The sequence below is a fragment of the Leptonotus elevatus genome, chromosome 17 (assembly GCF_054856555.1).
Source record: "Leptonotus elevatus isolate MCC_2025b chromosome 17, RoL_Lele_1.0, whole genome shotgun sequence".
Lineage (NCBI taxonomy): Eukaryota > Metazoa > Chordata > Actinopteri > Syngnathiformes > Syngnathidae > Leptonotus > Leptonotus elevatus.
In genome coordinates this window covers 16,886,546-16,914,515 of record NC_141255.1, presented here as the reverse complement: position 1 = coordinate 16,914,515, position 27,970 = coordinate 16,886,546, and the positions used below count along the sequence as shown (strand labels likewise).

The 27,970-nt window shown below is 41.3% G+C and overlaps 1 protein-coding gene across 2 annotated transcripts in view; it reads left to right on the top strand.

The window, feature by feature from the left end:
• Positions 1 to 27,970, top strand: part of tafa5a (TAFA chemokine like family member 5a) — a 144,996-nt gene that overhangs the window by 42,082 nt on the left and 74,944 nt on the right. Inside the window, exon 1 of one of the 2 annotated variants that reach the window (XM_086060191.1) lies at positions 9,660 to 10,256. The exons of the other annotated variant lie outside the window; for it this stretch is intronic. Coding sequence (XP_085916317.1) covers positions 10,166 to 10,256 — 91 coding nt within the window. The 5' untranslated portion in view covers positions 9,660 to 10,165. Of the gene's footprint in view, positions 1 to 9,659; positions 10,257 to 27,970 lie in introns of those variants that run through there. 2 annotated transcript variants of the gene reach the window in all.

Below are 27,970 nucleotides of genomic sequence, written 5' to 3'. Positions count from 1 at the left end.
CGACTTAAGACTTCTATAATTATATTTATATTAACTAGGGGTGTCAAAATTAGTGCAATAATTTTGAGTTAATTTAAAGTTCCTTTATCACCACACCTTTTTTTAACACACGAATAACGACCACTCCTTACTTGGAAAGCTTGTAATGGGGGAATTGCAGTCGCAACACAGCAGACACATCCACGTCAAAATTTAGCACTAATAAATGTAATAATAATGCACATATTTGTGGAGACTGGGATCAAGTTGTATTTTACAATTTTAAAAATGTGCAGAATTTCACAAGTTACTTCATGTTAAAGATTAGATAGCTCTTAATATGAAAAGAAAAATGCACTGAGCTGTCACAAATGCAATTATGCCATATAGTGGCATAAAAATGACCTCAACACAAATCAATACCATACTCGTTTTTTACAGTACAATACATCTTTTTACTTTTAATTAGATTTTACGAATTCATGTGAAATTACTGTATCGATGACTCAAAGATGCAGCCATATTTTTATTAGTTTAACTTTTTTTTAACCACTTTTATGTTAACAACAGTATGAAAACAGAAGAAAAAAATCTTACATTTAGAACAGATATAAGAGTTAACTATTGAAGTTATGCGATTAATTACGATTAAAAATCTTAATCGCCTGACACCCCTAATACATAACAGTTTGAACCAGAATTTTTTTTCATTTTTTCATTTACACAGCCATACTATATTGAATTGTTATCCCAATGAAACAAACCCAATCAAGTTGTTCCACTTTAAAAATGAACTGTCCTTGAATCATGTTGCACTCCATGTATCGAGATACGTTGCAGGTGTGCTGCCACTAACAAATCATCCAAATAACGGAATATATAGAGGCTTCCAGGCAACAAATGTATTATGCTTAAATATCTCATTTAACCAAGACCATCCAGATAGACTAATGAAAGACAAATAACAAAAATCTATTACAATTACAGCAATGTCCTATACTCTAGCTCCTAAATCTTTATATATACATATAGATCACAGACAGTATCCTCCATCAAGTATGAGCAGAGCAAAACACACTTTTATAAGATTTCATGTCACAATTGAATCGTGAGCTCAGGTGGCAGTATCCCGCCAGCCCCTAGCCCAAATAATTCCTGCAGTGAAGGCCACCCATCCACAGTGAAGAAGTGCAAGTGAGCAAAGGGCTGCTGCAAGGATCCAATAATGTGCCCATCAGCAGCCTGTGGTGACAGTGTTAGTGTTTGGCGGGCTGCTAATGCCCCCCCCTCCCCCAAAAAGAGAGAGAAAATCCTCTCGCCCTTCATGTCAGTCCAACCGCTTTACTCGCTGTCTTGCTGGAGTCCTGTGAGACAATAAATTTGCCTTTCCACATGTGACCTCCATGCCTACTTCTCTCTACACTCTCCCACTGTCTCTTCCAGGCCAGCATGCCCTCCATCTAATGATCACATTTCTTTACGGCCTTCTTTTTTTTCTTACTTGATGAATACAAGTATGCCAGGGTGACTCAAGGTTGGTGCAATCTAGAGGAGACTGCTCTTTTCTTTTTATTGCACCTTACCTTTTGCCTGACCATGTTGCTATCCAACACTACTGTCATCTACGCCTCCAACAACCAATGTCAAGGAAGGAATTTGAAAATAAAACAAGATGTAGGGTTAGTAAAGCTTTTATTATTTATTTTTTAAAAGACCATGTATAGTAAGGATTTTTTTAAATGACAATTTATAGTATATTTTTATTTATTTAAAAAATGACAATATATAGCAAGGTGTTTTTTTTCCCAAAAGATCATAACTAAGGCTGTTACTATTTTTTTATGTATAGTAAGGCTTAAAAAAAAACATGTTTAATTAAGGTTTAAGGTAAACAACCATGTATAGTTAAGGCTTTTATTTATTTATATATGTTAGAAAGACCATGCATAGTAAAGCGTTTTTAAAAAGATGACCATACTTAGAAATGATTTTATTACAATTTAAATACAAAAAAACAACATATAGTAGTTTTGTCTTTTAAAAAAGATTGGAAGCCCAGCTATTTTCTGTGAGTGACTGTGATTTGAACGCCAAGTCTTCACTGAGCCATCCATCCACCTACAAACTACAACTTTACCATGCATGGTAAATTTTAATATAAGCTCTATGAAAAATGTTATATTTATAGTAAGGCTTTAACAAAAAGATGACACCAGTCCAAATAGTATGTATCTTGGTAAACTTTTAACTGCAATTCTATTTGCATCCTCCAATTACATTACAGAGCAAGTACATTTGGTGGTAGGCTGTTGCATGGGTCAAACCATTAATACAGTGTTTTCCTCGCTCTTTATCTGGCACACAAGTAAAGATGCAAATGCCCTGCTTTGATTGTGGCAAAGGCTCTATCAGTGTGTCACCTTTCTTCTCTCATTTCCATCCATATTTTCTTCCCCACCTGCCGCTGCCTCGTATGCAAAAAGACTTGCTGTGTTCTGGCCCGGACAGGCTGGCAGGGTTTTTTCTTTGCCCACCTCCCTTCGAACGGGACTGTTGCTGGGGCTTTTCATTTGTTTGATTCCAATCCGGACAGAAACTGTGATTCATTTAATTTTGTCACTATATATTGATTTTTAATTTCCGCCTAACAGATTTAATTTGACATCCTCGTTGCATAAAGTGATCAATAGTGATGAGTCAGATGTCTTCCGGGTCCACTTGCATTGAAAGCATATAAGAGGCTTTTCCAGAAAGTCTTCAAGGTCATGACTGTGATGAAGTGTGATGAGTGTTTGTGTGTGTGTGTCCTATTTGTAATGGGGTGTTAGCGCTTTCACACATGCACGCAACACTAGGGTGACCATATTTTGATTTCCAAAAAAAGATCTCTCGGCCTGGCCTCTGGATATGGAAATGATACTGAACGTTTACTCAAAGATGCCATACATTTTAAGGACTTTAAAAATTTGGGTGTGCTTGGACTTACTTTAGCACCCCCAAAATGGGCAAGACGCGCTTATGTGTCACATCATGGTGATTGAAATGTTTTGTTGAACATAATGTCATTTTTTTCTACTCAGCTTGTACATTTTCCCACTTGATTGACTGTGATTCACCTCTTGTTTCCACGTACATTCTGCTTGCTTACAGTGCAAACAGTGTCCATTAAATGGCTTCCGGGAATTACTCGTGTCTTTTGATTAGATAGATTTGTACAATCTTTTTAGGCAAAGTGCTCTTTGGCAAATGGCGCTCACTTGTCTCCATACCTCATGTGATCTAAGGGCGGGTGAAAGGGAAGTTAGAGACGAATGGGGCGTAAGATGCAATAGAGTGCACTAATTCTTTTGTTGCGCCATAGCACTTTGCCGGTAACTAATCACGGCAGGTGAGGCTTCAGCGCTGAGGCCGTGATAGATGACGATGCGGCAAATGCATACAAAGTGCGAAGGAAGCTGCGGGGCGTGTGCACGAGCGCGCGTGACTGTTTGCTTTCCCCTCTGTAGACGACAGGAAATGTAAGAAGCTTAGCAGCGGACTCCAGGGGGATGAGTCCGCCACTTGTTGTTTGTGAGCTGAATATATTTCATTTCCTGTAATGAGACTTAATGAAATGTACGCCGTGTCTGCGTAAGTGTGTTTATAGGCAATAAATAATTAACGATAGAAGAACTTTGTTTCTCAAGTCAGTGTGAGTGACACTGACTCCAATTAAAAAAAGAACAGGGGCGTTGTGGGCAGTTTGCAAATTAATAATGCACATATTTAATATTAAGAGTGTGATGAGGTTCTGACGCAAGTAGGGGTGTTTTAAAACATCACTACTTGCGTTTATTCCAGGAAGACGGCCCCATGTGGTCTGTAAAAATCAATAGATTTAAATGGAAATGATGAGACATTTTCCATGAATTTATCTTGTGTCTAAAGACGCATTTCTATGGAAGCGCAACTAGTGAGATTAAAGGCTTGGCTGAGCAACACACAGAGATGTGCGATATGAAGAGGAATGTTTTTAATGGCTCACACGTCAGTCATTACCGCGTTGAGAAGATTAGAAACTTGTCAGGAATGCTTAAGGGACCCTTCAAGACTGAACATAGCGGATTACATCTTGTCAATCAACTCAGACATTTGACTTGAGAATGGTAAGCGCTATACAGTCTTCTTGGTTGATTTTGCCATTGAATGACGTCATTTTCAAATCCAGTAGTGTCTTGAGGTACCACTGACTAGACTTACAAGTTGCGAGTTGTTTGGAAATAATAAATTATAATAAATACTCATTCCACATCTAGCAGTTGTTTGGCAGAACAATTTTTCAAAAAAGAGGTTTCAAGACATAACACAAAGACAAAAACTATGCTTACATGCAGTCAATATTCGGTTACTTTCAAAATTCTGGTTTCTGAAACGCTCGAAATAACCCGTTTAGATACATGAGCGAAAAGAGTTACTTCTATATACATGACCATTGCGCTCAATTGGAATACTCGAGAAATCAATGTATTCAATTGAGGCCCGTTACCGAGTGGGACAGTCACGGCACCACGCATAAGTCATTCTTTTATTACAAAGAACAAGATTCCTTATGAGTACAAGTGGGGAAAAAAAGAATAGAGCATAAGGCGAACCAAAGCCCTGCTCACTTGAAGTATCTTGAAATGAGTTTAAATAACGAAGAATTCGAATGGGAGCATATTTAGGTTTTTGCACATGGCCTTTCAAAACCCAAATATTGCCATGATTCGAGTTGTTGTTAACATACTCAATTGTGTGTGTATTTAAAACTAACAAATAGCTTTGCCGTAGAAAAATCCATTTAGCGTATGGCTAGCAAACAAAGCAAAAACGCCATAGACAGGTCAATAAATAGCATGTATGTAGACATGTAGACAGACAATGTAACATTACTTCTTTATGCTCTGAATCAAACAATTGCACTTTTAAAACTACTAGGTCAAAAGTAACCCAAACTGGGTATATAATAGCTAACCATCTGCTGGGTTATTTATACCCAGAGTATTAATTGGGGTGAGAATTTGACTCAGCATGTTGGCTAAAGATTTTTAACCAACAAGGGGTAAAAGACCACCCATACTGATGACATCGCAACCCAGCGAAGGGGTTAGGAGAGCAACCCAGCATTTTTTAGTGAGCATTTTCATTTTTAGTTTGTAAGGCACTGTCCATTTTCTAAGGCATTAATAACTATTTCCTATCCCAGCTGACTTTTGGGCAAGCGGTGGGGCACACCCTGGACTGTTTTTTTTTTTAGCCAATTGCTAAAGCTTGTTTTGTGTCAAACAAAAATGAATATCGCAGCAATCACATTTTCAACACGCTTTAGTTATTAGAGTTCAACTTTTTGTGTGCTTTTCCTACTAAGTTCCTTTGAGGAAACCCTGCCAGCAAATATTGTGAGAGGGAAAGCGAATCTAATCAATGCACCTTTCTCATGGAAAGGAGTTTACAACTATATATCGGCTTTAAAATCTTTATGTAGTCGTAAAATAAGTCAAGTAATGGACTCACAGACGCTGACCGCATATTTTCCCCGCTCACCCAAGATCCAAAACATATTGCAGCAAAAGCCGTTGATGATTTCAAACAATGTTATGCATGCACCCTCCCGAGAGTCTCTCTGGTCTTTCTTTGACTAAACCAAATTATAAAATATGAATTCAATTATCCCTCTACTCGATTTGGAAATAAGTTTATTCGGAGTTCACAAGTGTTCCTTGTCAAACAACGACCATGTGTTTGCGTGGCCAAACAACGCCATGCTTCTCAAGGGAGACCATATAAATGTCTGCCACCTCAACTTTTATCTCTGATTAAATAGTAGGAACATTTGTGTTGGACACCTTAGTGGACATTTGCCTTATGTTCCGGCTTTTCCCTCTGATTAAGCCCTCTTGCAGATTTATTGGCCATGGGAAATAATGGGAAACACAGTGAATGTAGAGGTTTTAGGCCATTACTCATGGCGTTTATTGGCATGGGCTCCTCCTGGCGCTCGGCCAGTGACCTGCGAAAGGACAATGCGAGGAACGCCTATCTTGGCGAAGACTAGGGTGGGGGGGAAGAGGAGCAAGGAGCGGGAGACAGTTGGAAGTAGGTGGGATGAGGATAACGCTTCATTAATTCATAAGGCGGCGGGGGAGGGGGTGCAGTGTTCCAAAACTTATCTCTGTGTAGGAAGAAGAGGGATTAGAACAAAAATAAAAGCTAATATCAAACATGGCGTCTAGACAGAATCACTAATCCCCAAGGCCCAAAAGATGAGTCCCCCCAAAAATTTACTAAAACAAGAGACTGCACAAGCATTAGCACACTACTTCCTCAACTAGCATGCATCATTTTGATTTAATATGTTCTCAAACGTGTAGCAGTGTTGTTTTAACCGTCAAACTGACCCAAAGAAGCCAACATCTTTTGCTGAGGATCTGGATGAGGTGTGGAACAATGATCCATTCCCAAGAATCTAAATGGAACTTACTGTCTCCTTGTTTTCCTCCATAGACCTGAAAATAGTTATAATAGCTAAATTGCACTTAGCCTTGACGGAGGTCTGCGAGACATTATAGTCAGTAGTACAGTTGCAAGGAAAATTATTTGAATTTACGTGAATTTCTGCCTAAATTGGTCACTGATATCTACAGCAAAGCTCCTTGTTTTCAGTCAAAACAAACAAAACGTGCTGCATATATATATGTAATTGTTAATGTGGCATTAGATTAAGATCAGATTTGATGCCGTAAAGTTTGTCCCATCTGCATTGTGGGTGATCCCTCACTTGTCCAATGAAGCTACCACACGCATTTGTTACACTATTATGCATTGAATGCATTCATATATTTGGAACACACCAATTTAGTAACTCCTCATGCACTTCAAATGAACTGTCATCGGTTCTTGTGAACTTTTAAAAATGGCTGTTTGTGTACTTTAGAGATTGGTGTTGATGTGACAACTTAAATTGAAATTTTTCATGGCCGATGGAATCTCTAAGCAAACTTGAATTTGGTGAACATAAAATCTGCTTCCTATTTTACTATACTTTCAATGTCTTGACCTAATTTGGTCCTGGCTTCTGGCCAGAATGACAACAAATCTGATTCCATTCCATGTCATCAGAAGATCTTGTATATTTCTGCTCTGTACATGGAGTTAGGTTTTCAGCTGAAGCCAACAGTGATGACAATCTGCACATTGATGAATAACAGAGGAAGCCTAATTGCCACTAGGTGTTAGTGAAGGCGCGTTATAAATATTTCCTCTCATTTACACAAACTGCTGGTGTCACTTTGAATTGCTGTAACATTTTTTTTTTTTTTTGCCGCTTGTTAGGTGTCAAATCTGGTGCCTAAACATGTCAGCCTTGAGAATCTCTCTCATTGGTTCCAAACTTTCAAACTCTGTCAATGTACTATATTTAGCTATTCCACTGGGTGTGCACTAGCATATGCTCAGCCCATATGATCCTTTTTGACATGCACACAGGCACAGATTTCCCACCCCAAGTCCTTGTCCAGGTCAAATCTGAGAATGCATCACAAGTCCCCCATTAAACCCGTTCTCGGCATTGGCGGCGGAGCTGGCATCTGCATCGAAAGCGTGCAGTTTGGCACTTGATAGCAGAGACTGTTATCAGCTAATTAGTGCTAGGAGCTGCAGGGGGGGAGGGTTATACGCTCAGTTTTGTGGTGTGAGTGGTGCCATCACTTGTCATCTGCCTCAATTAGAAATCCACACAAGTGGGCATACGAGTAAGCACCCTAAAGAGGGTTATTGTGGAAAAATGGCCGACCTACAAATGTTTTGTGTGCGTGTGTCATTGTTGCATATTTGCATGTTCTGTTTTAGCTTTGAAGAGCATGCAGGGATATAAATATGAGGAAACAATTGCATTTGTTTTGCACTGCAGGGGCGGGATTATGCAAGCTATTGTTTTTCTCCATTGGATGCTTCGATCCTCCTCCAGTCACGCTACTTTCGTCGCATCCTTTTGAAATGCTTTTTAAGAATTTCTAGCCATAATAAGAAGCGAGTTTGGGCTAAATATGTAATGGTTTTCAGTTGGTGATGAATCATTGCTTTGTTTGGATCACAAACTAAGCAATGAAAATTCATGTTGCTTTTTGCCTGTGCTCAGAAGCTTCGCCATTGTGAAGATGAAGTAAATTATGTTTTAAAGCCTGGATTCTGATATAAAAACAGTGTCTCATTGTAGCTTTAACATGTCAGCATTGGTCCTGGAAAAGGCATAATAACTCAACTAAGGAGTTAAATAGTGTATTTAATGGATGCCTGAAAAAAATCTTGATAATTTGTATCCCATTTGTAAGGTAAAAATAACAAGACTAGATAAAGACATGGCGTTGGGCTCCACACTACCCTAGTTATCTGCTTGGTACTCTAACCAAAGTCATTTTGGTAGCAGCATTCACAACTGCCGTTAATAATATGCAAAACTCTCCATTGCTTGGTGAATGATATCAACCACCAGAGTTTTAATAGTAAGAACCGGACTACATTGAATCATAATAATATATATATATATAATATATGATCATCTGTATTGCATTCTAATCCTAGAGAAGGGCAAACAATAACCCTGGAGCCCAATAATGAGTTTTGAGTGGTGCAATGGTGTTGTTGTAATACTGTAAATCAGTTTGGATTCCTTAAAAAAAAAAAGTAATTGATAGAATTTGTGTCCTATTTGTACACACTAAATAATGCTGGCTTGTTTTACTCAAGGTTGGATTAATTACTGTGTTTTGATTGTGTGATTACTGGAAAAGTCTTGGTTAGCGTGCTGGGTCAATTCTTGAATCCATTGTGCGAGGTGTAAATAACCTACCATTGGCTTGGCCCCTGTTGGACCCAGCGCTATTTCACCCACTTGAGGTTCCTTTTAACTCAGCAGTTTTAAGAGTGTAACAAATGATCATTTGTGCATACAAAAACACACAGTGTATTTACAACTGAGAGCTCTGATCCTTTTGCTATACCATTGTTTGGTACTATATGGTCGAATGGAACGTTAATAAAACTGCGGATTGGGTTGTGGTACCACAAAATGTGAGTGGAGTAGAATAAAAGTGACTACTGCACATATTTACTGCATCGGTAATGAAATAAATGTGCAAAAATAGTAATACGTAAATACGACTAAGGATATGAAAAAGTATGTATGTGTCAAGTGAGAGCGTACTATTGCAAAAATGCTAAGTGACATAGTGTAAATAAAACAGCAATAATCACAGCACAGTATTGCACGTTTGTACTCTATGATAGAGTTCTATGCATATTGCACTGATATTCGGTGAATACATTAGCATTTTGGAAGTCTTTACTGTGGGGGAAAAGCTGTCACATAAGCCAGCCACTCTTGTGATTGCCCAAGTATTTATCAAGCATGGTGATTATTGAGGAGATGCATCTGACAGGCATACTTATTGCGCTTAAATAAGTCGCATTGGACTGCCTGAGAGGGTTGGAGGAAGACGAGGAGGAGAGAGGGAGGGTTGGAGGAAGGAAAGATGTAATGGCAGCATTGTGAGGAGAGAGAGAGAGAAAGAGAGAGAGAGAGAGAGAAAGAGAAAGACAGAGAGGAGAGAGAGAAAGGGAGAGAGAGGGGGGAGAGAATCGGTGGAGGAGGAGGAGGAGGAGGAGGAGGAGGAGGAGGAGAGGGAATGAGGCTGCAAGGGGGACTTGGTGGCTAGTGTTCGCCTCAGCCTGAGCGGTGGCGGTGGTGGCGGTGACGCGCGCCTAACATGCAGTGGAGAGCGGCGGCCGTGGGCATCTCCTGCGCGCCTCGGAGAACCGTGCGCTCGCGTAAAACGCGCATCGACGCCGACAAAGGCAGACTCGACGGACACCCTCCCGTGGAGCCCATCAGAACAGCCTCGGAGGAAGAGCGAGAGGTGGCGAAGAAGTGAAAGACGATGGGCATTCAGCCCGTTTTGGAGTCGCTGTGACGCACTGAAGCCTACGCGCGTATGTGTTGCTTTTAACCGCTCCACTAGGACTAACGCTTTGGATTGATTTGTTTTTAAACACATGATGCATGGTGCATTACAAGACAGTGTGATTTTCTGAGTTTGGAACCCCCCTCCCAATCTCTTGTCCTGCACCTCCATCCCCGCGCTCCGCCGCCACCGACGTCCCCTCCGCCAAGATGCAGCTGCTCCGAGTTGCTTGGGCACTGACCGGAGCCGCGATCTGCTGCTTCCTTATTTTCCTCATCCAATCTCGTCTGCTCAAAGAAGGTAATCCCGCGACCTCCACGCTTGTGCGCCATCTCCACGCTGCCGTGAAGTTGCCACTAAAGTGTCCGTGGGCGTTGGGACGGCAGCAAACAAAATCACATCGTCCGAGGCTCACAAACTCAGCATTTTTTATTTTATTTTTTAAATCAAACGCATGATGATAAAGCAGAATAATGAATACGCTCCAACATAGGCATAAAAAGAAGCAATTAAACAGCCACACATGTACGCTTTGTTTTAAGCCTTCTCAATAGATGGCACTAGAGTCTAGCTTTAAGGTAACATGCAGGTCAAGGCACGCTAATGTTACCTTCTGCTGTCTGCCCTTCTGATACGCCAACAAGGCTGAATTGCAATTAAGATCATCGCCATCATCATCATTCGCACCCCTCCTCTTCCTCCCAGCTGTTTTAAAAACCCATCATCACCCTCATCACATCCATGGTGCATGGGTGACACAGCCCGCAGACATGCTGCACTGTCGATCAGCTCTTTTGGCTGATATTGGATTGATAGGATTTGATCGATTTCATTATTTGTATTGCTCCTGTTTTAATGTGACGGCCGCAAAATGAAAGGCCTGTGTGGTGCAAAGCCGACTAATCTCTCAAGGATGGGTGTACATTTAAAGCTCCTTCTTCTGATGAAAGTCAAATGCTCGCTGTACTTGATGAACTTGGCAGCAAATATAAAGCAGTTCATATTCCCAATTGAAGAGTTCGGGGCAAACAGAGACTTTCTAGCATGCCGGTCGGTGTTGACCAAGTGGCGTGGAACGGCTTTAGCATGCTCTCGTCTCAGAGCATATATTCAGATCAGACTCTCTCCAGTTGGTCTGGAGCCTCTATGACTACTGCGTGGTTGGAGACCATCCAACCTCATACTTGAGCCAAAATGGAAGACAAAATGGAGGATTTTGTGCTGGCACATGCCTCCAAAACCTCCCTTTGGACGTATTAATGTATTGTGACATGCTTCGGGTCAAAAGAGCATCATGTGGCCACCTCAGAGTATGACAAACCCGTCGCTCCAGGCTACTGTAATGTGAGGAAGCATCCTTAGACTCATCAGCAATGTTGACTTTATATTTTGACCTTCAGTGCTGTCATGTTGTGTGAGATATTCTGCTTTATTTTCAAGCTTGACATTGAATAGCTTGTAACTATGTTGTTGCACGGTATAGCTTAACGCTTGCTTGCTTGCGTAGTGCTGTCCTCACGGCTTAAAGAATGAACAAGGTCAAAAGCAAGGCCTCGTAGAACTAACTGAGAGGCGGGAATTCAAAGGAGGGCATTTGGGGAATGGTCCAAAATGCCCATGGACATGGAAAAAACAGAAGGGCTGCCCTGAAATCTAATTTAGTGAAAGACGGACTTGTTTTTAGCCTCCCTAGCATGTCACAGATTGGCCATCTGTATATTTGTTGACACCATGTTCAACACGCCCATATTTTTAGACATGAGACTCTGCTAGCTTCAGATCTGGCGAGGAGGGATCTGCATCGGGAATTGCGATGAGCGTACGAGTCATGAGCCTCTCACATTGTCCACTTTAATAATTCAAGCAACGGAGCTAATGTAATTTAGCTTCTCAGTGGTGTGTTCTTTGTCACAAGGCAATAGCGGGCCTGCCATGAGAAATGTCTGATTAATCTAGACATGGGATCAAGTAAGGAAGTAAAGTCCCTAGCTCAGAATAATGTGAGTATGAAACAGAAAAAAACTTTTTAAAAAAGTATAGCTTTTAAAATTGAGGTTATTAAGCGCCAGACGTACCTCTTTAAATGGCAAATACCTTTTACAGTCAAGTTATTTAGCCCTCCTATCAAGTGTACTCTTAAAACTGCTGTGTCAAAAGTAACCAGCATTGGGTCCGAAAGGGACCGAGACAATGCTGGGTTAACGCATTGGGTTGAGGATTTGACCCAGCAAGTTGGAATAAGTTTTTGATCGAACAACAGCTCAAAACTAAAAAAGCTACCAGTATGGCTGTGGTTAGAAATAATAGTCATTTCAATTTTGGCCATCTTAAGATCTTCAGCCTGCCCAAATTCCCAAATCCCAAATTCCATTTTCAGTCCAATCTGCTTGTTCAAAAATAATTAACCCAACATTGGGTAAAATGAAAGCAATCTACTCAACATCCACAGCTACCCAGCGAGTTGGGTTGTGAAAACAACCCAACATCGACGTCCACTGGTTTTCATCCATTGATCCGGGTCAGTACAGATGGTCCTTCTCAGTCCATGTATTTTTTCAAGGCTTCGTGTCATAGTGCAGTCGCCAAAAATGCAGAAGCACTCGCCGTAAGGTGCCATCCGTCAATGACAGGCCGACATTTCAACAGAAGTTCCCACCTCTCACCTTAACACTTCATGTCACATCATTACTGTAAACATGTCCTTGACTCAACTATCTTCTTGAAACCCTCCCTTTCTTCCAGGAGGCATATTTACGTGCGCGACACAAAGCCTTTGACACTGTTTGACCCAAATGTGCCGGAGGCTCTGAGCAGAACTGCCACACCACACAGTCACTCCCATTCATTTTTTTCCACCTTGTTTTTTTTTCCAGGAGAATTCACAGGCCTGTGCTTCTCTCCTTATGTGCTAAATCAAAACTGATGCGGGTTGCCTGGTGTCAGCCGCAGTGTATGAATACACATCTCTCTTGTCGCTGTGGACCATTACACCTAACCTTGTGGTTTTTAGGATCAATAACTGCACGTGTCAGGCAGACTGTGAGCCTCTTTGCTACTGGAGCAGGTGCAAGACGTGGAGTGGCGGGAAATACTTTATGATTGAAGGAGAAATGATGTGTGGCTGAACTCGCATTCAACTTCTCATTGGAGCAGACACCATTTTTACAAAAATGCCTCGTTTTGAAGTGTGGAGCTGCTTTGGGGCTTTACTAAAACGGAGCTGAGAAGTAGTCTGGAGCAGGTTTGCTGGGGATTCTCTGCATTAAACCCAGTGAGTGAAGGGTGTCTTATTTTGACTCAACATGAAATCTTTGAAAGACGACACGGAGAAAGGCTAGCAGACCAATCAGGGTCCTGAAAGCAGATGGGGGCGGGGACTTTGTGTGGAGTTTTGAATTTGCAAGCTTGTGTGCCAGAACACATTAGCGTGGGTCAGAACTGAACTGCAGTTTTCTTCGAATATCATTTCTCTATCAAGTGTACGACAGAACGTAGGACAACTCTCTCACTGTTTGCGCTTTTCCTAACAGTTCTGCCATTTTCCTCCCAGTGAGTAGTCGTAGATTTTCAGGTCGTGTCACTTTTGACAGTTGTTATGCTGAAAGTGATACTCCAGTATCTACTGTCCATTTGAAGTTGCAATGACAGATTTCATAACAATTCAGTCTGTCAGTGAATCTCAATCAACAACAGTGTTGATTACTTACCTTCAATGCACGAGGACGATAAAAGTACTCAATTGCAGTCAAGAGCAAACTGCGGCATTCCGACTCAAAGATGTTTGAGCAGCAGCAGCGTCAGTCATTAAGTCGTTGTTCCCTTTTTAGGCATTTATTATTCATCTAAAGAAAAAAAAGGGGATTTCAGAGATCTCAGCCTTGAAGCACATTCGCAGGCTCCAGAGACAGAAAGATAATGCGCTTGTATTTAATGGCGCAGTCATACTCCTTTGGCATACAAAAGCATGGTGGAGGCCTCGACAAATCTCCCGCGATGTCGACTCCGTCACAACGTCAGCGAGCGAGGCTTTGCCTGGCCCATTTCAACCGAGCATCAGTGATCTCTAATGCGCGGTATCAGCTGTAATCTATAAGGGCAAAACACGCAAATCAATCACTTAATTGATTCATTACTTAAAGTGTTTGTTAATGAATGTGATTCGATTCATCAATCCGAGTCACGGCAGAGACCTGTGGCGGTGTTTTCAAGGTAATCAAACCTTCAAATGACCTCCTTGTGTCGTGTGTCTCATGGGTCTGTATTTCACTGGCCGTATTGATTGTGGGACAGTAAAAAGTGTGCAGTATTGCACCCTGTTTTCCTAAAGTCCTATTGATTGTGTTTTGGCAGCACGGCGGGACAATAAAAGATGACGTGAGGGGAGGGTGCGTTTGGCGCTAATAAAAAGTCAGCTGTGAGGAGCCAGTTTTGACTCATCGGGCCTGCGTGAGCCCCGATGTCAGGAAGAAGACGTCGACCTTGCACACTTCATTCCCGCCCTTCCACCCATGAAGTATCGTGTGCAAATCCCAACGGTCTAACCAATCTGGACTGAAATTACTCCTTTACTTTGAATCACTCAATTACTTACAACCCTTTTGTAATACAGATCATTTGGTAGCGCTGGATTGCTTACAACTTCCATTTGCATTGAGGATGTTAGGAATTCCATGGAGTGATTTTAATAACTACAGTTGTATTCTTAATTAAAGGCTCAGTAGGCAACCAATGGGCTGTGGTCAGTGCAGGCAATATAGATTGTGAATGGGGTAGGGGAGCAAGCTGCGGGATGATATGCACACACAGAGTAAGAGGAGAAGTTGGGCCAGCAGTTTTAGAGGTTAGAGACTAGTTGAGCCATTTGTCCATCTGCTTGTCAACAAGCAAGACAAAGATCCTCTCCGATCAGCACTTTCCTCTCCTCGGTGCATTCTTGCAACAGCGGCAGCACGTCCATCACCACGTCCAGTCGTCCACTCATCAGGCAATCCCACCAAAGTCCTGTGTGTATTTATCCAGATGTATAAGCTCAAAGTGCTGATTAAAGGGCACCGAGATGAACCCTCTGTCAGTTTTATTCATGCGCTAACTCTCCAGACTATCGATTTTGCGGTGCTGTAGTGTGTTCCATCCACGCCTTCTCGAGAAAATGACGGGGTGAGAAGTGTGCTTACCCTTCTGCGCTTTCAATTTGCACTTTCCTGCCGTGCCAAAGGTAACGATGAGGTCTACCCTGCGGTCGATCAATCGCCATGTCTCTGTTCATCTCGCTAATCAATAGCTACTTAAGAAGTTTGATCGTCTTTGAGTCCGCAGTCATTTGAATGGATTTAGAAACAAGGCTTTTTTTTTGGGGGGGGGGTCCTCAGAAAGGTTCAGTCCCCGAGGCCCCTGTGCCGTAAATGTGTCGTCAGTGATAACAAGCTCGGTCATGCTTTATGGATTGGCTATGTTGGAACATTTCCATCTGACAGAAATCTGGGTTTAATCTGACATTAGCTTGGTGATAGCGCATGAGCTCACCTTGGCCTCAAAAGACTCGTAATATTACCGATGCTGCGGTGCGCCGCAGAGAGAGATTGCATGTTTTTCTTAGAAAACCAATGGAAGCTTCATCGATTCAAACAAGCCGAGCCACTTGCTTTGTCTCGCCTGTCAGATTGTGTCTAAAGAAATTTCATAAAGATCATTATTTTCTTTCTGGGGATATCTTGCTGCTAAACAAGACCTCCCAGCCTTCATTCCTGCCTTTTGTTGCGAGTTATTCAGTTCTTGTGCACCAATAGAAAATGAATTAGAACCGATTGGCAAGTAATGAAAATCACTAAATAGAGAAAAGCGACGCCACGACACATCCCCTTAGCTTGTTGCACCCTTTAATAAATTGCTCGCGGGTTTCCAATTGCTATCTCGGCGATAGAAAATGGATTTATCTCAGTGTAAAGGACAAGCTATAACATGATGGGTCATAAGAAGGCGGGGGATTCATTTATTGTCTAATGCCAGCACATAGAGCGAAGGGAAAGGTGGTGACATGCCTTTTAGTCATGCGATGCGCAATTCATTTGTCCGCACCAGCGCAGCTTATCATTGACAGAATGTTCAAATGGAATCAATCATGTTGCGCAATAACTACATGTGCGTGTTTGTCTCATCAAGTGTATTAAAAGGCAGACCTGTGATCTAAAACTAGGGCTGGCTATGGCCAACAACCTCATGATATTGTACGTATATGTACATATACGTATACGTATAATTCGTATTGCGATATGAGCATACCCCAATAAATATTTTACGTTACTGTACACCTGTTTTTATGAAAACGGTCTTATATATACCCAAATGATATTTAATTATGCTGGATGGCTAAAACATTGAATTCTTCTAATGTTAGCAGTGCTTCCTGTTTACCGCCAGCGCTGTGCCTTGTGTGCGAGCAGCTTGCAGAGACATGCTGGGAAATGTATCAATTAATATTGATTCTGACGCTTCCATATCAATATGTGTATTGTAAGAGGCCTGCAAGGATATATTCCCGTATCGATTTTTGAGCACATCTCTATCTAAAACACAGTGCTGCAACATGCCGTTGCACGGAAACAACAAATATTCAAATACTCTCTCTTCTTGTATGCTTGTATTTTTGTAGGTTCTCCTAAACTAATTAACCAAACCCTTTTATGTACAGCATGTTTTTTTAAATCCATGGAAAGGGACCAATAAAAAGCATTTTGTTGCTGTTTTGCTTAGATTTATGCATTTATGGTAAATGAAATTTCCTTATAACTCATAATAGCATTAGTTAACAGCCAGGCACCCACAGGACACTTGAATAGGTACAGCTATGGTGTCTAATCCAAGGAGATCTGATGCACATTAGCTTTTTTAATGAGAGCTATTAGTTTTGAAATGTCGATTGTGTTTGTAGAACTGCACTGCTTCATACTGAGAAGTGTTCCTATTATGTTTCCCCTTATGGTACTAAATATGATAAGTATGATGAACTTCAATTACAACAGTGAACCTAGTCTTAAATTAATACTCGTGCCATCCAAATGCCATTATTAGTAACTATAGCAACTAGTGTGAAGGAACTAGCCTCTCAACTTGTAGTTAATTGTTGTGTACAATGTGTTTTCCTTTTATTTTGCGGTTGGACAAAGGATGAAAAACAGCTGGGGATGTTGTTTCTTCATCATCATGGCGGTCCGTTCCACACGGGGCAGACGGACTTCATTATTGTACCTGCAGGGACTATTTAAAGCAAACTCATGAATACAAAAAGCTTCCTTCTTTTGCGGCATCGTCTTTACTGTGGTAGAAAAAAGTCCGGTTCCTCACTTAGAAGTAATGCATGCATTATATACTGTAAACACACAAATTTATGACAGCTATAAACAGCTTGGGCCTCTCAGAGTTTTCTCATCATCTGAGAAGTAATGCACTATTTTTCTGTTTGCTATGCATTGATGTGAAATCAGCAAACTTGCTTTGCCAACTCTGCATCGACACGTCTGCTGCTTCTCCTTCCATATTTCAGCGCTTATTATCACCCAGAAATTCACAATAAGGCTATGAAGCCGATGATTTTAGATAGAGTGATTGAAGCATGCACGAAAAGTAGGGACGGCAGGGTAAAAAAAAAATCATTTGATTTTAATAATCACATGTATTCAGCAAAGGAAATATGCCGGCGTGGCACATTTGCCTTGCTGAACAGACAAGAAATTATACCTGGTGCGGCGCCACCTAAGCTAGACGATAATACCACATCCAATGAGTTGAAAGAAAAACAGGCTTGCGGGATTTGGGGAAAGGGAAAATACTTGCTTAGATCAAATGTTGTACAAAGGGCCTTTGGGGTGCTACTGTACACTGTGACTTTGCATACACTTCAATCACACATCCAAGTCGAGGCCTGACAACACCTCATGCATGTTAATTGAGCGTCGACGTCCACAGCGGAACTGCTTGCCTTGCACGTTTGTTTGCATCAGTGTGTTGCAAAATTACCGACGATCAAACAGACTGTGACAGTGAGCGACGCGTGTGCGTTTCCATGTGGAAAGCACATATTGTATGTACGCTTATAATAGTGAGACGTTTTCTTCAATGATTGACAAAAACATGCGTCAGCAACCATATCAACAATAGACACACGTGATCAAAAACCGATTCCAATGAAAACCATGTGGAGTGAACACCATGGTGGTCTACCATTACGGTTCTTAACCTTGTTGAAGATATTGAACCCCACCAGTTTCCTATGCACATTCACTGAACCCTTCTTTCTTGGAAAATAAAATGTGATTATCAACCCCCCCAATTCAAGACATAGGTATAGGGTTTACTGGTGAACAAAATGAAGAGCGAGAGCCTCAGAAAGCGTTGTGTTCTTGTATTCCGCTTTTCCATGCAGCTTAAGGAAGCCTTCCTTTGGTTTTGCGAGATAGCTACGGTAGTTGTGCTGGACTAGGATTGCTCAACTTGACATTGCAAATTATGCAGTTAGGACGCTGACTTCCATCGCTCAACTCAACTCTACTGTGGCTGTGTCCAAATGTGCTCACGATATTTTGTAGGGGTGTCCGAATGTCCTCCCCCCCCCAAAAGAAAAAAAAATACAGTACTGAACATCAATGGTCACTCAACTACGTGACGCGAGAATCAAAGTGAAACATTAACTATATAATACGGAAATAATAAATTAGTTTTAGTTGAAAATATGTGCAACAAAGGAAAAAATACAGTTTTAAAACATTTTATTCACAATAAATAGTCAGAGATTTATGCGCCTTTGCGTCATAACATGTACGGTGATCACGTGATGTGCGATGAGGAAGTGCGGGATAATATAGTGAATGAGAGGTTAGGGATGGACATTTGTACATTTGTCTATATTTCTAGATAGACCAGATAGAACTCACAAGCAGCAGATGCAATGAAAACAGCAGAGGCTCCGCTGAGATTCATTCAACAATCCCCTGGGGTTCGATCGAACCCAGGTTAAGAACCAAGATAAACCAGTAGTGTTAATTAGGGCCTGACCGATATGCATTTTCTGAGGCTGTGGCCGATACAGATTTTTGGCACAAAGAAATGCAGATTACTGATTAATTTCCCAATTATTTAAAAATATTTATTTAATGCATAAAATTATCTCCCCCCTCCACCCAATTCCTTTTCAATGGGTGTCACTTACGCACAGACCTTTGCTTTGAATGACATGTCCATAGTATGACCTTATCAACAAATTTCACAAAGTATACAAGGTTATTGTATAGATTTATGTGTCAACAATAAAATCTTTTCTTTTTTTTTTTTACTTTAGAACTGCTGTAAAGCATTAACCTTTTCCTTTGCATATTTTTATCTAGTGTTATTTTCATAAGTCTTGGGACTTACTGGGCTAACCTGGGACCTAGGGGATTGTATTTCGTGCCGTGTCATGTGAACATGTGTGTTAAGACTACAAAAAAATCCTTGGATGTTTGCATCCTTGAATTTTGTGAAAAGTCTTTGAATCCTTAAAATAATAATATCATAGTTCCCGGACGACTCTGCTATCGTTGGTCTCATCAACAATGGAGATGTGACAGAGTACCGAGAACTGAACAAGAACTTTGTGGCCTGGTGTGAGGAAAATCGCCTCCGGATTAATGCAGGAAAAACTAAGGAGCTGGTAGTGAAATTTTCGCCTTACTAAAGGTAATTTTACCTACCCCCTTCCGGTGAGCATCCAGGGAATAGAAATTGAGATAGTGGACTTTTACAAGTACTTGGGTGTTCACCTTAGTAGGAACCTGGACTGGACTGACAACACTTTGGCTCTGTACAAAAAGGGACTGAGTAGACTACACCTGCTACGTAGACTGCGGTCCTTTGGGGTGCGGAAGGACTTATTAAGGAGTGACTCTGTGGTGGCATCAGTCTTATTTTACGGTGTGGTCTGCTGGAGCAGCAGCATCTCAACTGCGTAGAGGAAGAGACTCAACAAATTGGTGAAGAAGGCGGACTGTGTTCTGGGCTCCAGTCTCGAGACGGTAGAGGTGGTAGGCAACAGGAGAATGGTAACAAAGCTGTCATCAATCTAGGGTAACGCCTCCCACCCCCTTGCGGGACTGTTGAAGCCATGGAGACCAACCATAGTGCTAGGCTTCTTCACCCACGCTGCAACAAGGAAAGGTAGCGAAGGTCATTCCTATCCGCTGTTGTTCGACTTTACAATCAGCTGTACTCTCGGTAGACCATTGCTGTGGTGTGATGTAATGTTTAAATAAAAAAATTAACAAATGTGATGATGATGCCATCTATTTGCACTACTGCGTTTCTCAGTTTTGATTTAACTATAGGCTACCTAAGTATTTTTTGTGATACGTATTATTTATATATGATGTGTGATGATGTGTATTGCTGCTGGTAACGCTGTGAAATTCTCCACCGTGGGATAAACAAAGGTTCTTCTTATCTTATCTTAAATATAACTTGAAAGGAAAATGACAAAATAAAACAATAAGAAAGTTAAATAAGAATAAAGCAAACTAAAATAATAGCAACTGAAAAAACTGTAAGAAAACAAATACTGACTGTTACCGTGCGTTTTGGCCTCTTCGAGGCAGTGTGGTGCCGTGCATCCATGGCGTACACAGTAGAAAGTTGTGAATTATATTTAAATAACTCCTTTTTCACACATTGGGAAGAATTTGTGCCTTTGTGTAGTGTTATCTTACCATCTTACATGTTTGTATGTGTTCCCACAGCATTTCTGTATGAATATTCATTATTTGAAGGAAAAACCGTCCCGAAGTCGATGCAAACTTCCGGTTCGCATTTAAATAGGATCCCCCCTTCGCTTTTAGCAGCGCTAGGTTAGCGACATTTTAAAAACGAAACATAGAAATATACAGTGGATGTTATTCTTATTGTCGTGTGTTTAGTTTTACAGTTAACTCCAACTGCGGTGTCATTAAACAGCTTAAAGGATGCTTGGAGGACAACATAATAATCAGAATAACATACGCTACACACTTGCTAGTTGCTAATGCTACGCGAGCAAAATGGTGCATTCAGGGTACTTTCACAGCATTGGAAACTTCGGTTTTCTTCGATAAAGTTTATAAAGTTTTAAGGGGAAAATAATAAGCCCAATTGGCCGATTTGTTTTGATGTTTGAAGGGCAATAATCGGCCGATTATAATCGGCGACCGATTAATCGGTTGAGCCCTACTGTTAGTATCAAGAACAATGCAATCATCTTTTCATTGATTATTTTGAAAAGGTCTAACAGCAACTTTAATTATGTTCAAATGTGAGAATAATGGCAAAATTGTGACATGAGGTGCCAAGTCTGTCAACTTCCTTTGTCGCAAGGCGTCCACATAAAATGGGCTGTCATTGGGTTGTCACACTTGGCAGTTATTCAAGTGTGCTACGCTGACATCACAAGTTGAGAAGCAACTGTGCCGGATGGTTAACGGAGCGTAACCGCCCACCCGCTTGCTTGTTGGCCCAGGTAGAAGCACTCTTTTTGCGCAAATTGCCTCCCTAATTGATGGACTTTGACTGGTTGCTGAGCTGGCATCTTGTGTGTGTGTGTGTGTGTGTGTATGCGGGGGTGTGCGTGCGTGTGTGTGTGTGAACATGCATGTGGGAGGGTTGGAGGAAGGAGGAGAAATCCGTCAGTGGCTAATGAAATAATTGGAGCTGAGTGCCACACACACTTCCACAAACAGGCATGAAATGGTCTTCTATAGATTTGCCGTCTCTGCACACACACTCGCACGCTGACATCATGAGTACAGAAAACGGCTGGTGGAGGAGCCCAATGTCCCATTTCCTTTGGTTGTAGCTGCAAATGAACGAGTCCGGGCAGGCGGTGATGGCAAATGAGGTGGAAAAGGAACAAGAGAAGACAAGGTAGTATGCAAGAAACACTCTCTCGCTCTCTCGTATGAGAGAGCACATTGGCCCCTGCTGGTGTACCTAATGAAGTGGCCACAAGGTGTGTTTGTGTTTGAGAGTTGGCGAAAGGAAACAAATGGAGTGGCAGTAGATGGACGACAGGTCAAGAGGAGTCATAGGCAGTTGCAAATTGTTTCCTTTCTGGTGGAAATTATATTTGGTGGGAGGGTCGCCGTGGCAACACAGGTAAGCAGCAAGCACGGATTGGTTGTCTGTTATTCCATAATAAATTGTTCATCTAACAACTGTGCCATGAAAAATCATCAGGTGTGCCGCGGAAGATTGCCTAATTTCACTGGAATGTATTTATACAGTGCTGTTCAAACGTTTGTGAACCCTGCAGGCATGGTCAGATTTTTTGTATAAATATTAAAATAACCTTATTAAATGTTTAGTCATACCCAAATCTACAATGCTGACATTGAAAATAATGGACTTGAACAAAAAGAATGATAATATTGTCATTCATTCATGAACAAAAGTTGTTGATTTAAGTTTTTGTAGGTGTAAAAGTATGTGAAACTCTCCCTTAATCAGACATTGCACCTCCTTTTGCAATGAGAACTTAAACTGCCCTCTTCAGGTCCCGCCACAGTATTTTGAAAGAATTTAAGTCAGGATTTTAACCGGGCACATCCAGAAAATGAATCTTCTAGTTCTTCAGACATTCCTTGGTTGTATTGCTGGAAAGCTTTGGATTATTGTCATGTTACATGATCCATCGTCTACCAGGCTGTAAATTAAAAAAAGGACGGCTTCAGGTTATGATCCAGGATTTCACAATATTCCTCTGAATTCAAAATTCCCTAAATTATGTGGAGTTGTCCAGGTCCTGAGGATGAAAAGCCAGCCCAGAATTTAACATTCTGACCCCCATGCTTCACTCTAGGCCAGTGATGGGCAAACTCGGTCCTCAAGGGCCGGCTTTCACCTGAATTATCATTTGTCTTGTGGGTCTTGATGATTTTTTAGAAGGTCGTCAAGTTCTAGGCTGGATTGTAGTAATTTTCAGTGTTCTTTAGTTGCAGATGATCTGCTTCACAGCGGAATGATGATTTTTAGATGACTATAGCTTTCCCCAGACAGATGTGCTGTCACTACCCACTTCCTGAGGTCCCCTGAGATTTCTCTTCCTCTCAGCATGACTGCCCTGTATAGGTTCACCTGGGTAAGACTAAAGTGACGTGGTTTTGTCTCTGTTTTAGTCAGTGATGCACAATTTCTTTGCTAAACCTCTCATTGTAAACTTGTTAGTTGTCCTACCTGATCCTACTTGACTGCTTGTTTTAAGCAATGCAGCTCAGGGTTCACTTGCTTTTGCACCTACATGAATTGACCAAAAACTCTTTATTAATTATGTTTTGACTATCCATCCATCCATCCATTTTCTGTACCGCTTGTCCTCACAAGGGTCGCAGGGGTTGCTGGAGCCTATCCCAGCTGGCTTCGGGCAGTAGGCGGGGTACACCCTGAACTGGTTGCCAGCCAATCGCAGGGCACACAGAGACGAACAACCATACTCACAATCACACCTATGGACAATTTGGAGTGTCCAATTCACCTGCCATGCATGTTTTTGGAATGTGGGAGGAAACCGGAGTACCCGGAGAAAACCCACGCAAGCACGGGGAGAACATGCAAACTCCACCCAGGAAGGCCGAAGCCCGGACTTGATCTCACAACCTTTGCACTGGGAGGCGGACGTGCTAACCAGTGTTTTGACTAAACAATTGATAAAAAAAATTAAAAAAATAAAAAAAAAAATAAAAAAAAAGAACAATGCATTAAATTGATAAACCTACACCTGTTATTTCATATAAAATGTAATGGTTCAGATTGAACAACAAAATCAGGTTGAAACAATTAGAAAGTCCAAATTGCCGAAAGAGGTTCACAAGCTTTTGAGCAGCACTGTATATGATAGATCCGGTGTGCGTAATGAAGCTGTTGCGACCGACCGGTACAAAGTCACACGGTGAAATGCCAGCGAGTAGCGAGGCGGACATTCTCCCCCCGCGTTTGGTGTTTAATTCAAACAGACGCTTGGTTGCAGCGGTCTTTTGCTTGCGTCACCACAACATCCTATTTTGGCCATATTTTTTGGGCTTTAGCTTTATTTTGTCCGAATGCCGAAAATGCCCTTTTTTTGCCATTTTCGGCCGAATATTTTAGGTGGCCAAATATTCGGGTCATCACTACTTTAAACCCAATTTGTACCAAATTAAAAGACGATTTGATACCTCTCTCGATACATGGGTTGCAATGCCATTCATGGACGCAATTTTTTATTATGTAATGTTGTGGTTTGGTTAAATCAAAACCAATTTTGCAATTATACATTACACTTCTAATATAAATGTATGTTTTGGATGAAGAACTTGGATTTTATGTTGTGTATTTTAATTAGGGATGGGCGATACTCGACCTTATTTCAAGGAATCAGTAGACACAACGGCGGCTGATACCAGGAACTAGAAATTAGAAGAATATCAAATTGCCATTCATTTCATGCAATTTTACTAAAAATACTATATTGGGATACATATAGGTTTTTCTTTCAAAATATCTGTCATTGTTTTGTTTTGTTTTTATTTTTTTGGGGTGGGAGGGGTTCTATTTATCAAAATTGCTAGTAGTATCATTAGTTGGTATAAAACATTCCTAACTTTAATGTTGGTCATGATGTTGCTACTGCGTTTTTGTTTAGGTGGCATGAAGAGTGATTTCTTACGAACCTGGAAATAATTCATGCATTACCTTACCTTGACTGTTTAATATGTCGCGCTTGTAGCACCGCTATAAAAAATGTCCTATTCCAACCAGGTGAAAGGTGAACTCTTAATGACACGTTGCTCCCGTTTGCTTCTTTGCATTTTAATTACTCTCCTCATTAATGTGGAACCTAATTGTGAAGAAGTCACACAGTGGCGGGTTATATAACATTTGGCTCATTACTAGTTGGATTCTCACCCAAATAAACAACAATTTGAATGGAAAAAGTTGTTTCACGTGCAGGCTCGGGTTGTGCCACCCTGTGGTGTGCTTTAAAAGCTGATACATCAAATAGCGGCCTTGATTAGTCCTCATCGGGGGCCACGTTGAGCATAGCGTGAGAATGCGGTACTTTGACTCGAGAGCCGGTTGATATTTTTACCCAACATCCTTAAAATAGTCCCATAATGCTGCTGCAGTAGATGTGTCTTGTGGTGTAGCCCTGTGGAGCTGTGAGGAGAGGACACAGCATGTGTGTGTGTGTCGGGGGTGGGGGGGTGGGCGGTTGGTCGGGTGAACATCTTCGCTGGGGGTTATGTGCAGTTGTGTAACGTCTTCTTTGCACGCAGGTGTCATTACATGCGTTGCTTGTGTCTTTTGCCGCGCACCTGTGTCGTCGTGTACTGCACTCACTCACTCACTCACTCACACTCACACATACACACACGCCCCCCCCCTCCCCCCCCCCCCCCCCACACACACGCAAGCAGTTAATAATTAGGCGAAAGCAGGGGCAGACTTGGGGGGGGGGGGTGGGGACGGGGGGCTTAAGAGACAAAAGACGGAGAGAAAGGAAGAACATCAGAACTAATAAGAGCGGCAACACCACCGACACTCTGGTTAGCGTGGAAATCCAGATTGGGATGTTTCCTCTCTGGGCTTCTGCATTGGATGAGACGAAGCCTGCATACCAATGGCGTTGGCCCTGGCACCGCCTCCGCTGGAGACGGGCAGAAATAGGGGTTGTTGGAGCAAGGGGAGGCACACGGAGGCGGCTGCCGTCAGCGTTTCATGTGACGGCCGGTGGAGGCGATGGGAGACTGCGCAAGACGTCTTCAACGCCAGAAGAAATCAATACCGTACTGTCTTCTGTCGGCGTTGCGCTCCATAGGATCATTTTATGTATCGGAAACTGCGAGCTCGGTTTCCACCAAGCAGAACAGTTCGATTCAAGGTCCGTTGCAAAAATGCAGAAAATCCAACAGTCCTTCGGGTCCTGCTTGCAGAAGTACAGGATGATTCACTGGCTCGTATTGATCGGTAGCAAGAAAACAAAATGCAACATTTATAAAATATGACGGATTATCATTAGAGCTAGAGGTGTCCAAATTAATCGATTAATCAACAACTAATAGATTATAAAATTAATTAACTATAATTATTTATATACTATGAACTTGACCAAATACTCTGTCAGCCTTATTTTAAATAAAAAAATACCTTATAAATTACTAAAATTAACAATTATAATTTTCAACATCAGGATTTTTTGGGCCGATCAGGAATCAAAGAGTTTAAAAACAAAATGATAACTGATCTTTTATATTTAGTCAACCCATTTGTCTTGGATAGGGACTGGCCACGAATAGCGAAAACCCACATAGAGTTAACGACAATTGAAATGCATGGGAAAAAAATAATAACAGATCAAATTCTTCAAAAAACGCTGATAAACATTGAATTTAGCATGTAGCATTTAGTATTCACGGATCCTATCAGTGACATTGATTGATCGGGCAAATGAAAGCATTACAAGCCGATCACTAGTTTTGCATAAAATGCTCAATATCGTCCAATCCCGATCCAGCCAATCAGATTGTTGACAAGCTGAGTAAATAGGAAAGGAAAACCGGTTTTGTAATACATTTTAATGCAAAATAAGATTGTATCCGATTTTTCAATCATGTATTTAATAATGGATAGAATAATCAGCTTTATAAATATTCAATTGTTACAGACCTAATCAGAGCTGAACAATTAATTGCATTCACAATTATATTGTGAGGTTATGAAACAAGATTTTCTAAATCATAAAGTGCATTCTCCGGTTTGTTGAAAAATACATAAGACCTTGAAAAATAATCGCATTAGAATTTGCAATTTCAATGATCAATAATTTCAAAAAATTGTTTAGTTGCAATTATATTGTGCTGGTATGAAGTCGCCCAAGCACGCCTGCAAAATGATTTAGTGATTCCAAATGAAGTTGTGATTCATACTGAGAAGAAATTTTACCCTCGTACTTCACTTCCCACTTTTGAAATGCAAAATGAGTTTTGTTAAGTGTTCTTTGTCCTCTTTGGATCTTTTCTTTTTCAAAGCAGCTTTTTTGTTTTTGCTAATTACAGTCAGGTCTGCATTGGGACAACGCAATGCTCATGTTTTTGGGCTCTGAACACCAGGACAATGGATTTGAAATGTAGTGATCAAGAAGTGCCTTAAATACAGACTTTCAGCTTTCATCTTCACACCAAAAGTAATCGGACACATTCAATTAGTAATCATAAATCTAACTTCCATGTCTTAATACTGTTGGAAACGCAAAGGCAACACCAGACGCAGGATTTCATCCCTGGTGATACTCTGCCTACTGCAAATTCCAGCTTGTTTTGGGGGGCATCTTCCCTTCAGTTTTGTCTTCATGTCAAAGATTGACTTGGCCATTGCATAACATTACACATAACATCGCATAACAAGACACTTAAGTGCCTATCAAAAAAACTCTTTGGTTGCTTTTGTGGTATACTACGGGTCATTGTCCATCTGCACTGTGAAGCGCTGCCCAATGAGTTGTGAAGTATTGTCGGCCATTCATGCCCACGCCGCAATGCAACCTCTCTAGCTCCTCCTTTTCAGTATGTATGCAATAAAATGATGAAAATCAAACTGTACTGTTTGGCTGATACGTGGGGTGGACCAGTTTGTTAAAAGTGGAAGTCATTTCATTTGCATGTGTAAATGATGGCCAAGCGCTGCCTGGTAATAACAGCGGCCGCCTGATGTTGAAGCAAATGAATAATTTATCATTTATGCCGCACCGAAATGAGCACATCGTCTCCATTAAAGCACATTGACTGTGCTCGCGCGCCAGCTTCTAGCCCCCACTGGCTTTATTACTAATGCACCCCCCCCCCCCCCACACACACACACATTCATGAATGTAGAACTTCCTCTCTGTACTTGACATGCACCATTCCTCACTTATTTTGTTTTTTTTCCCTTGCGTCCTTATTTCCTCCTCTTTTGTTATGCTAAATGCTATAGTGAGTGCTGCTATCTCC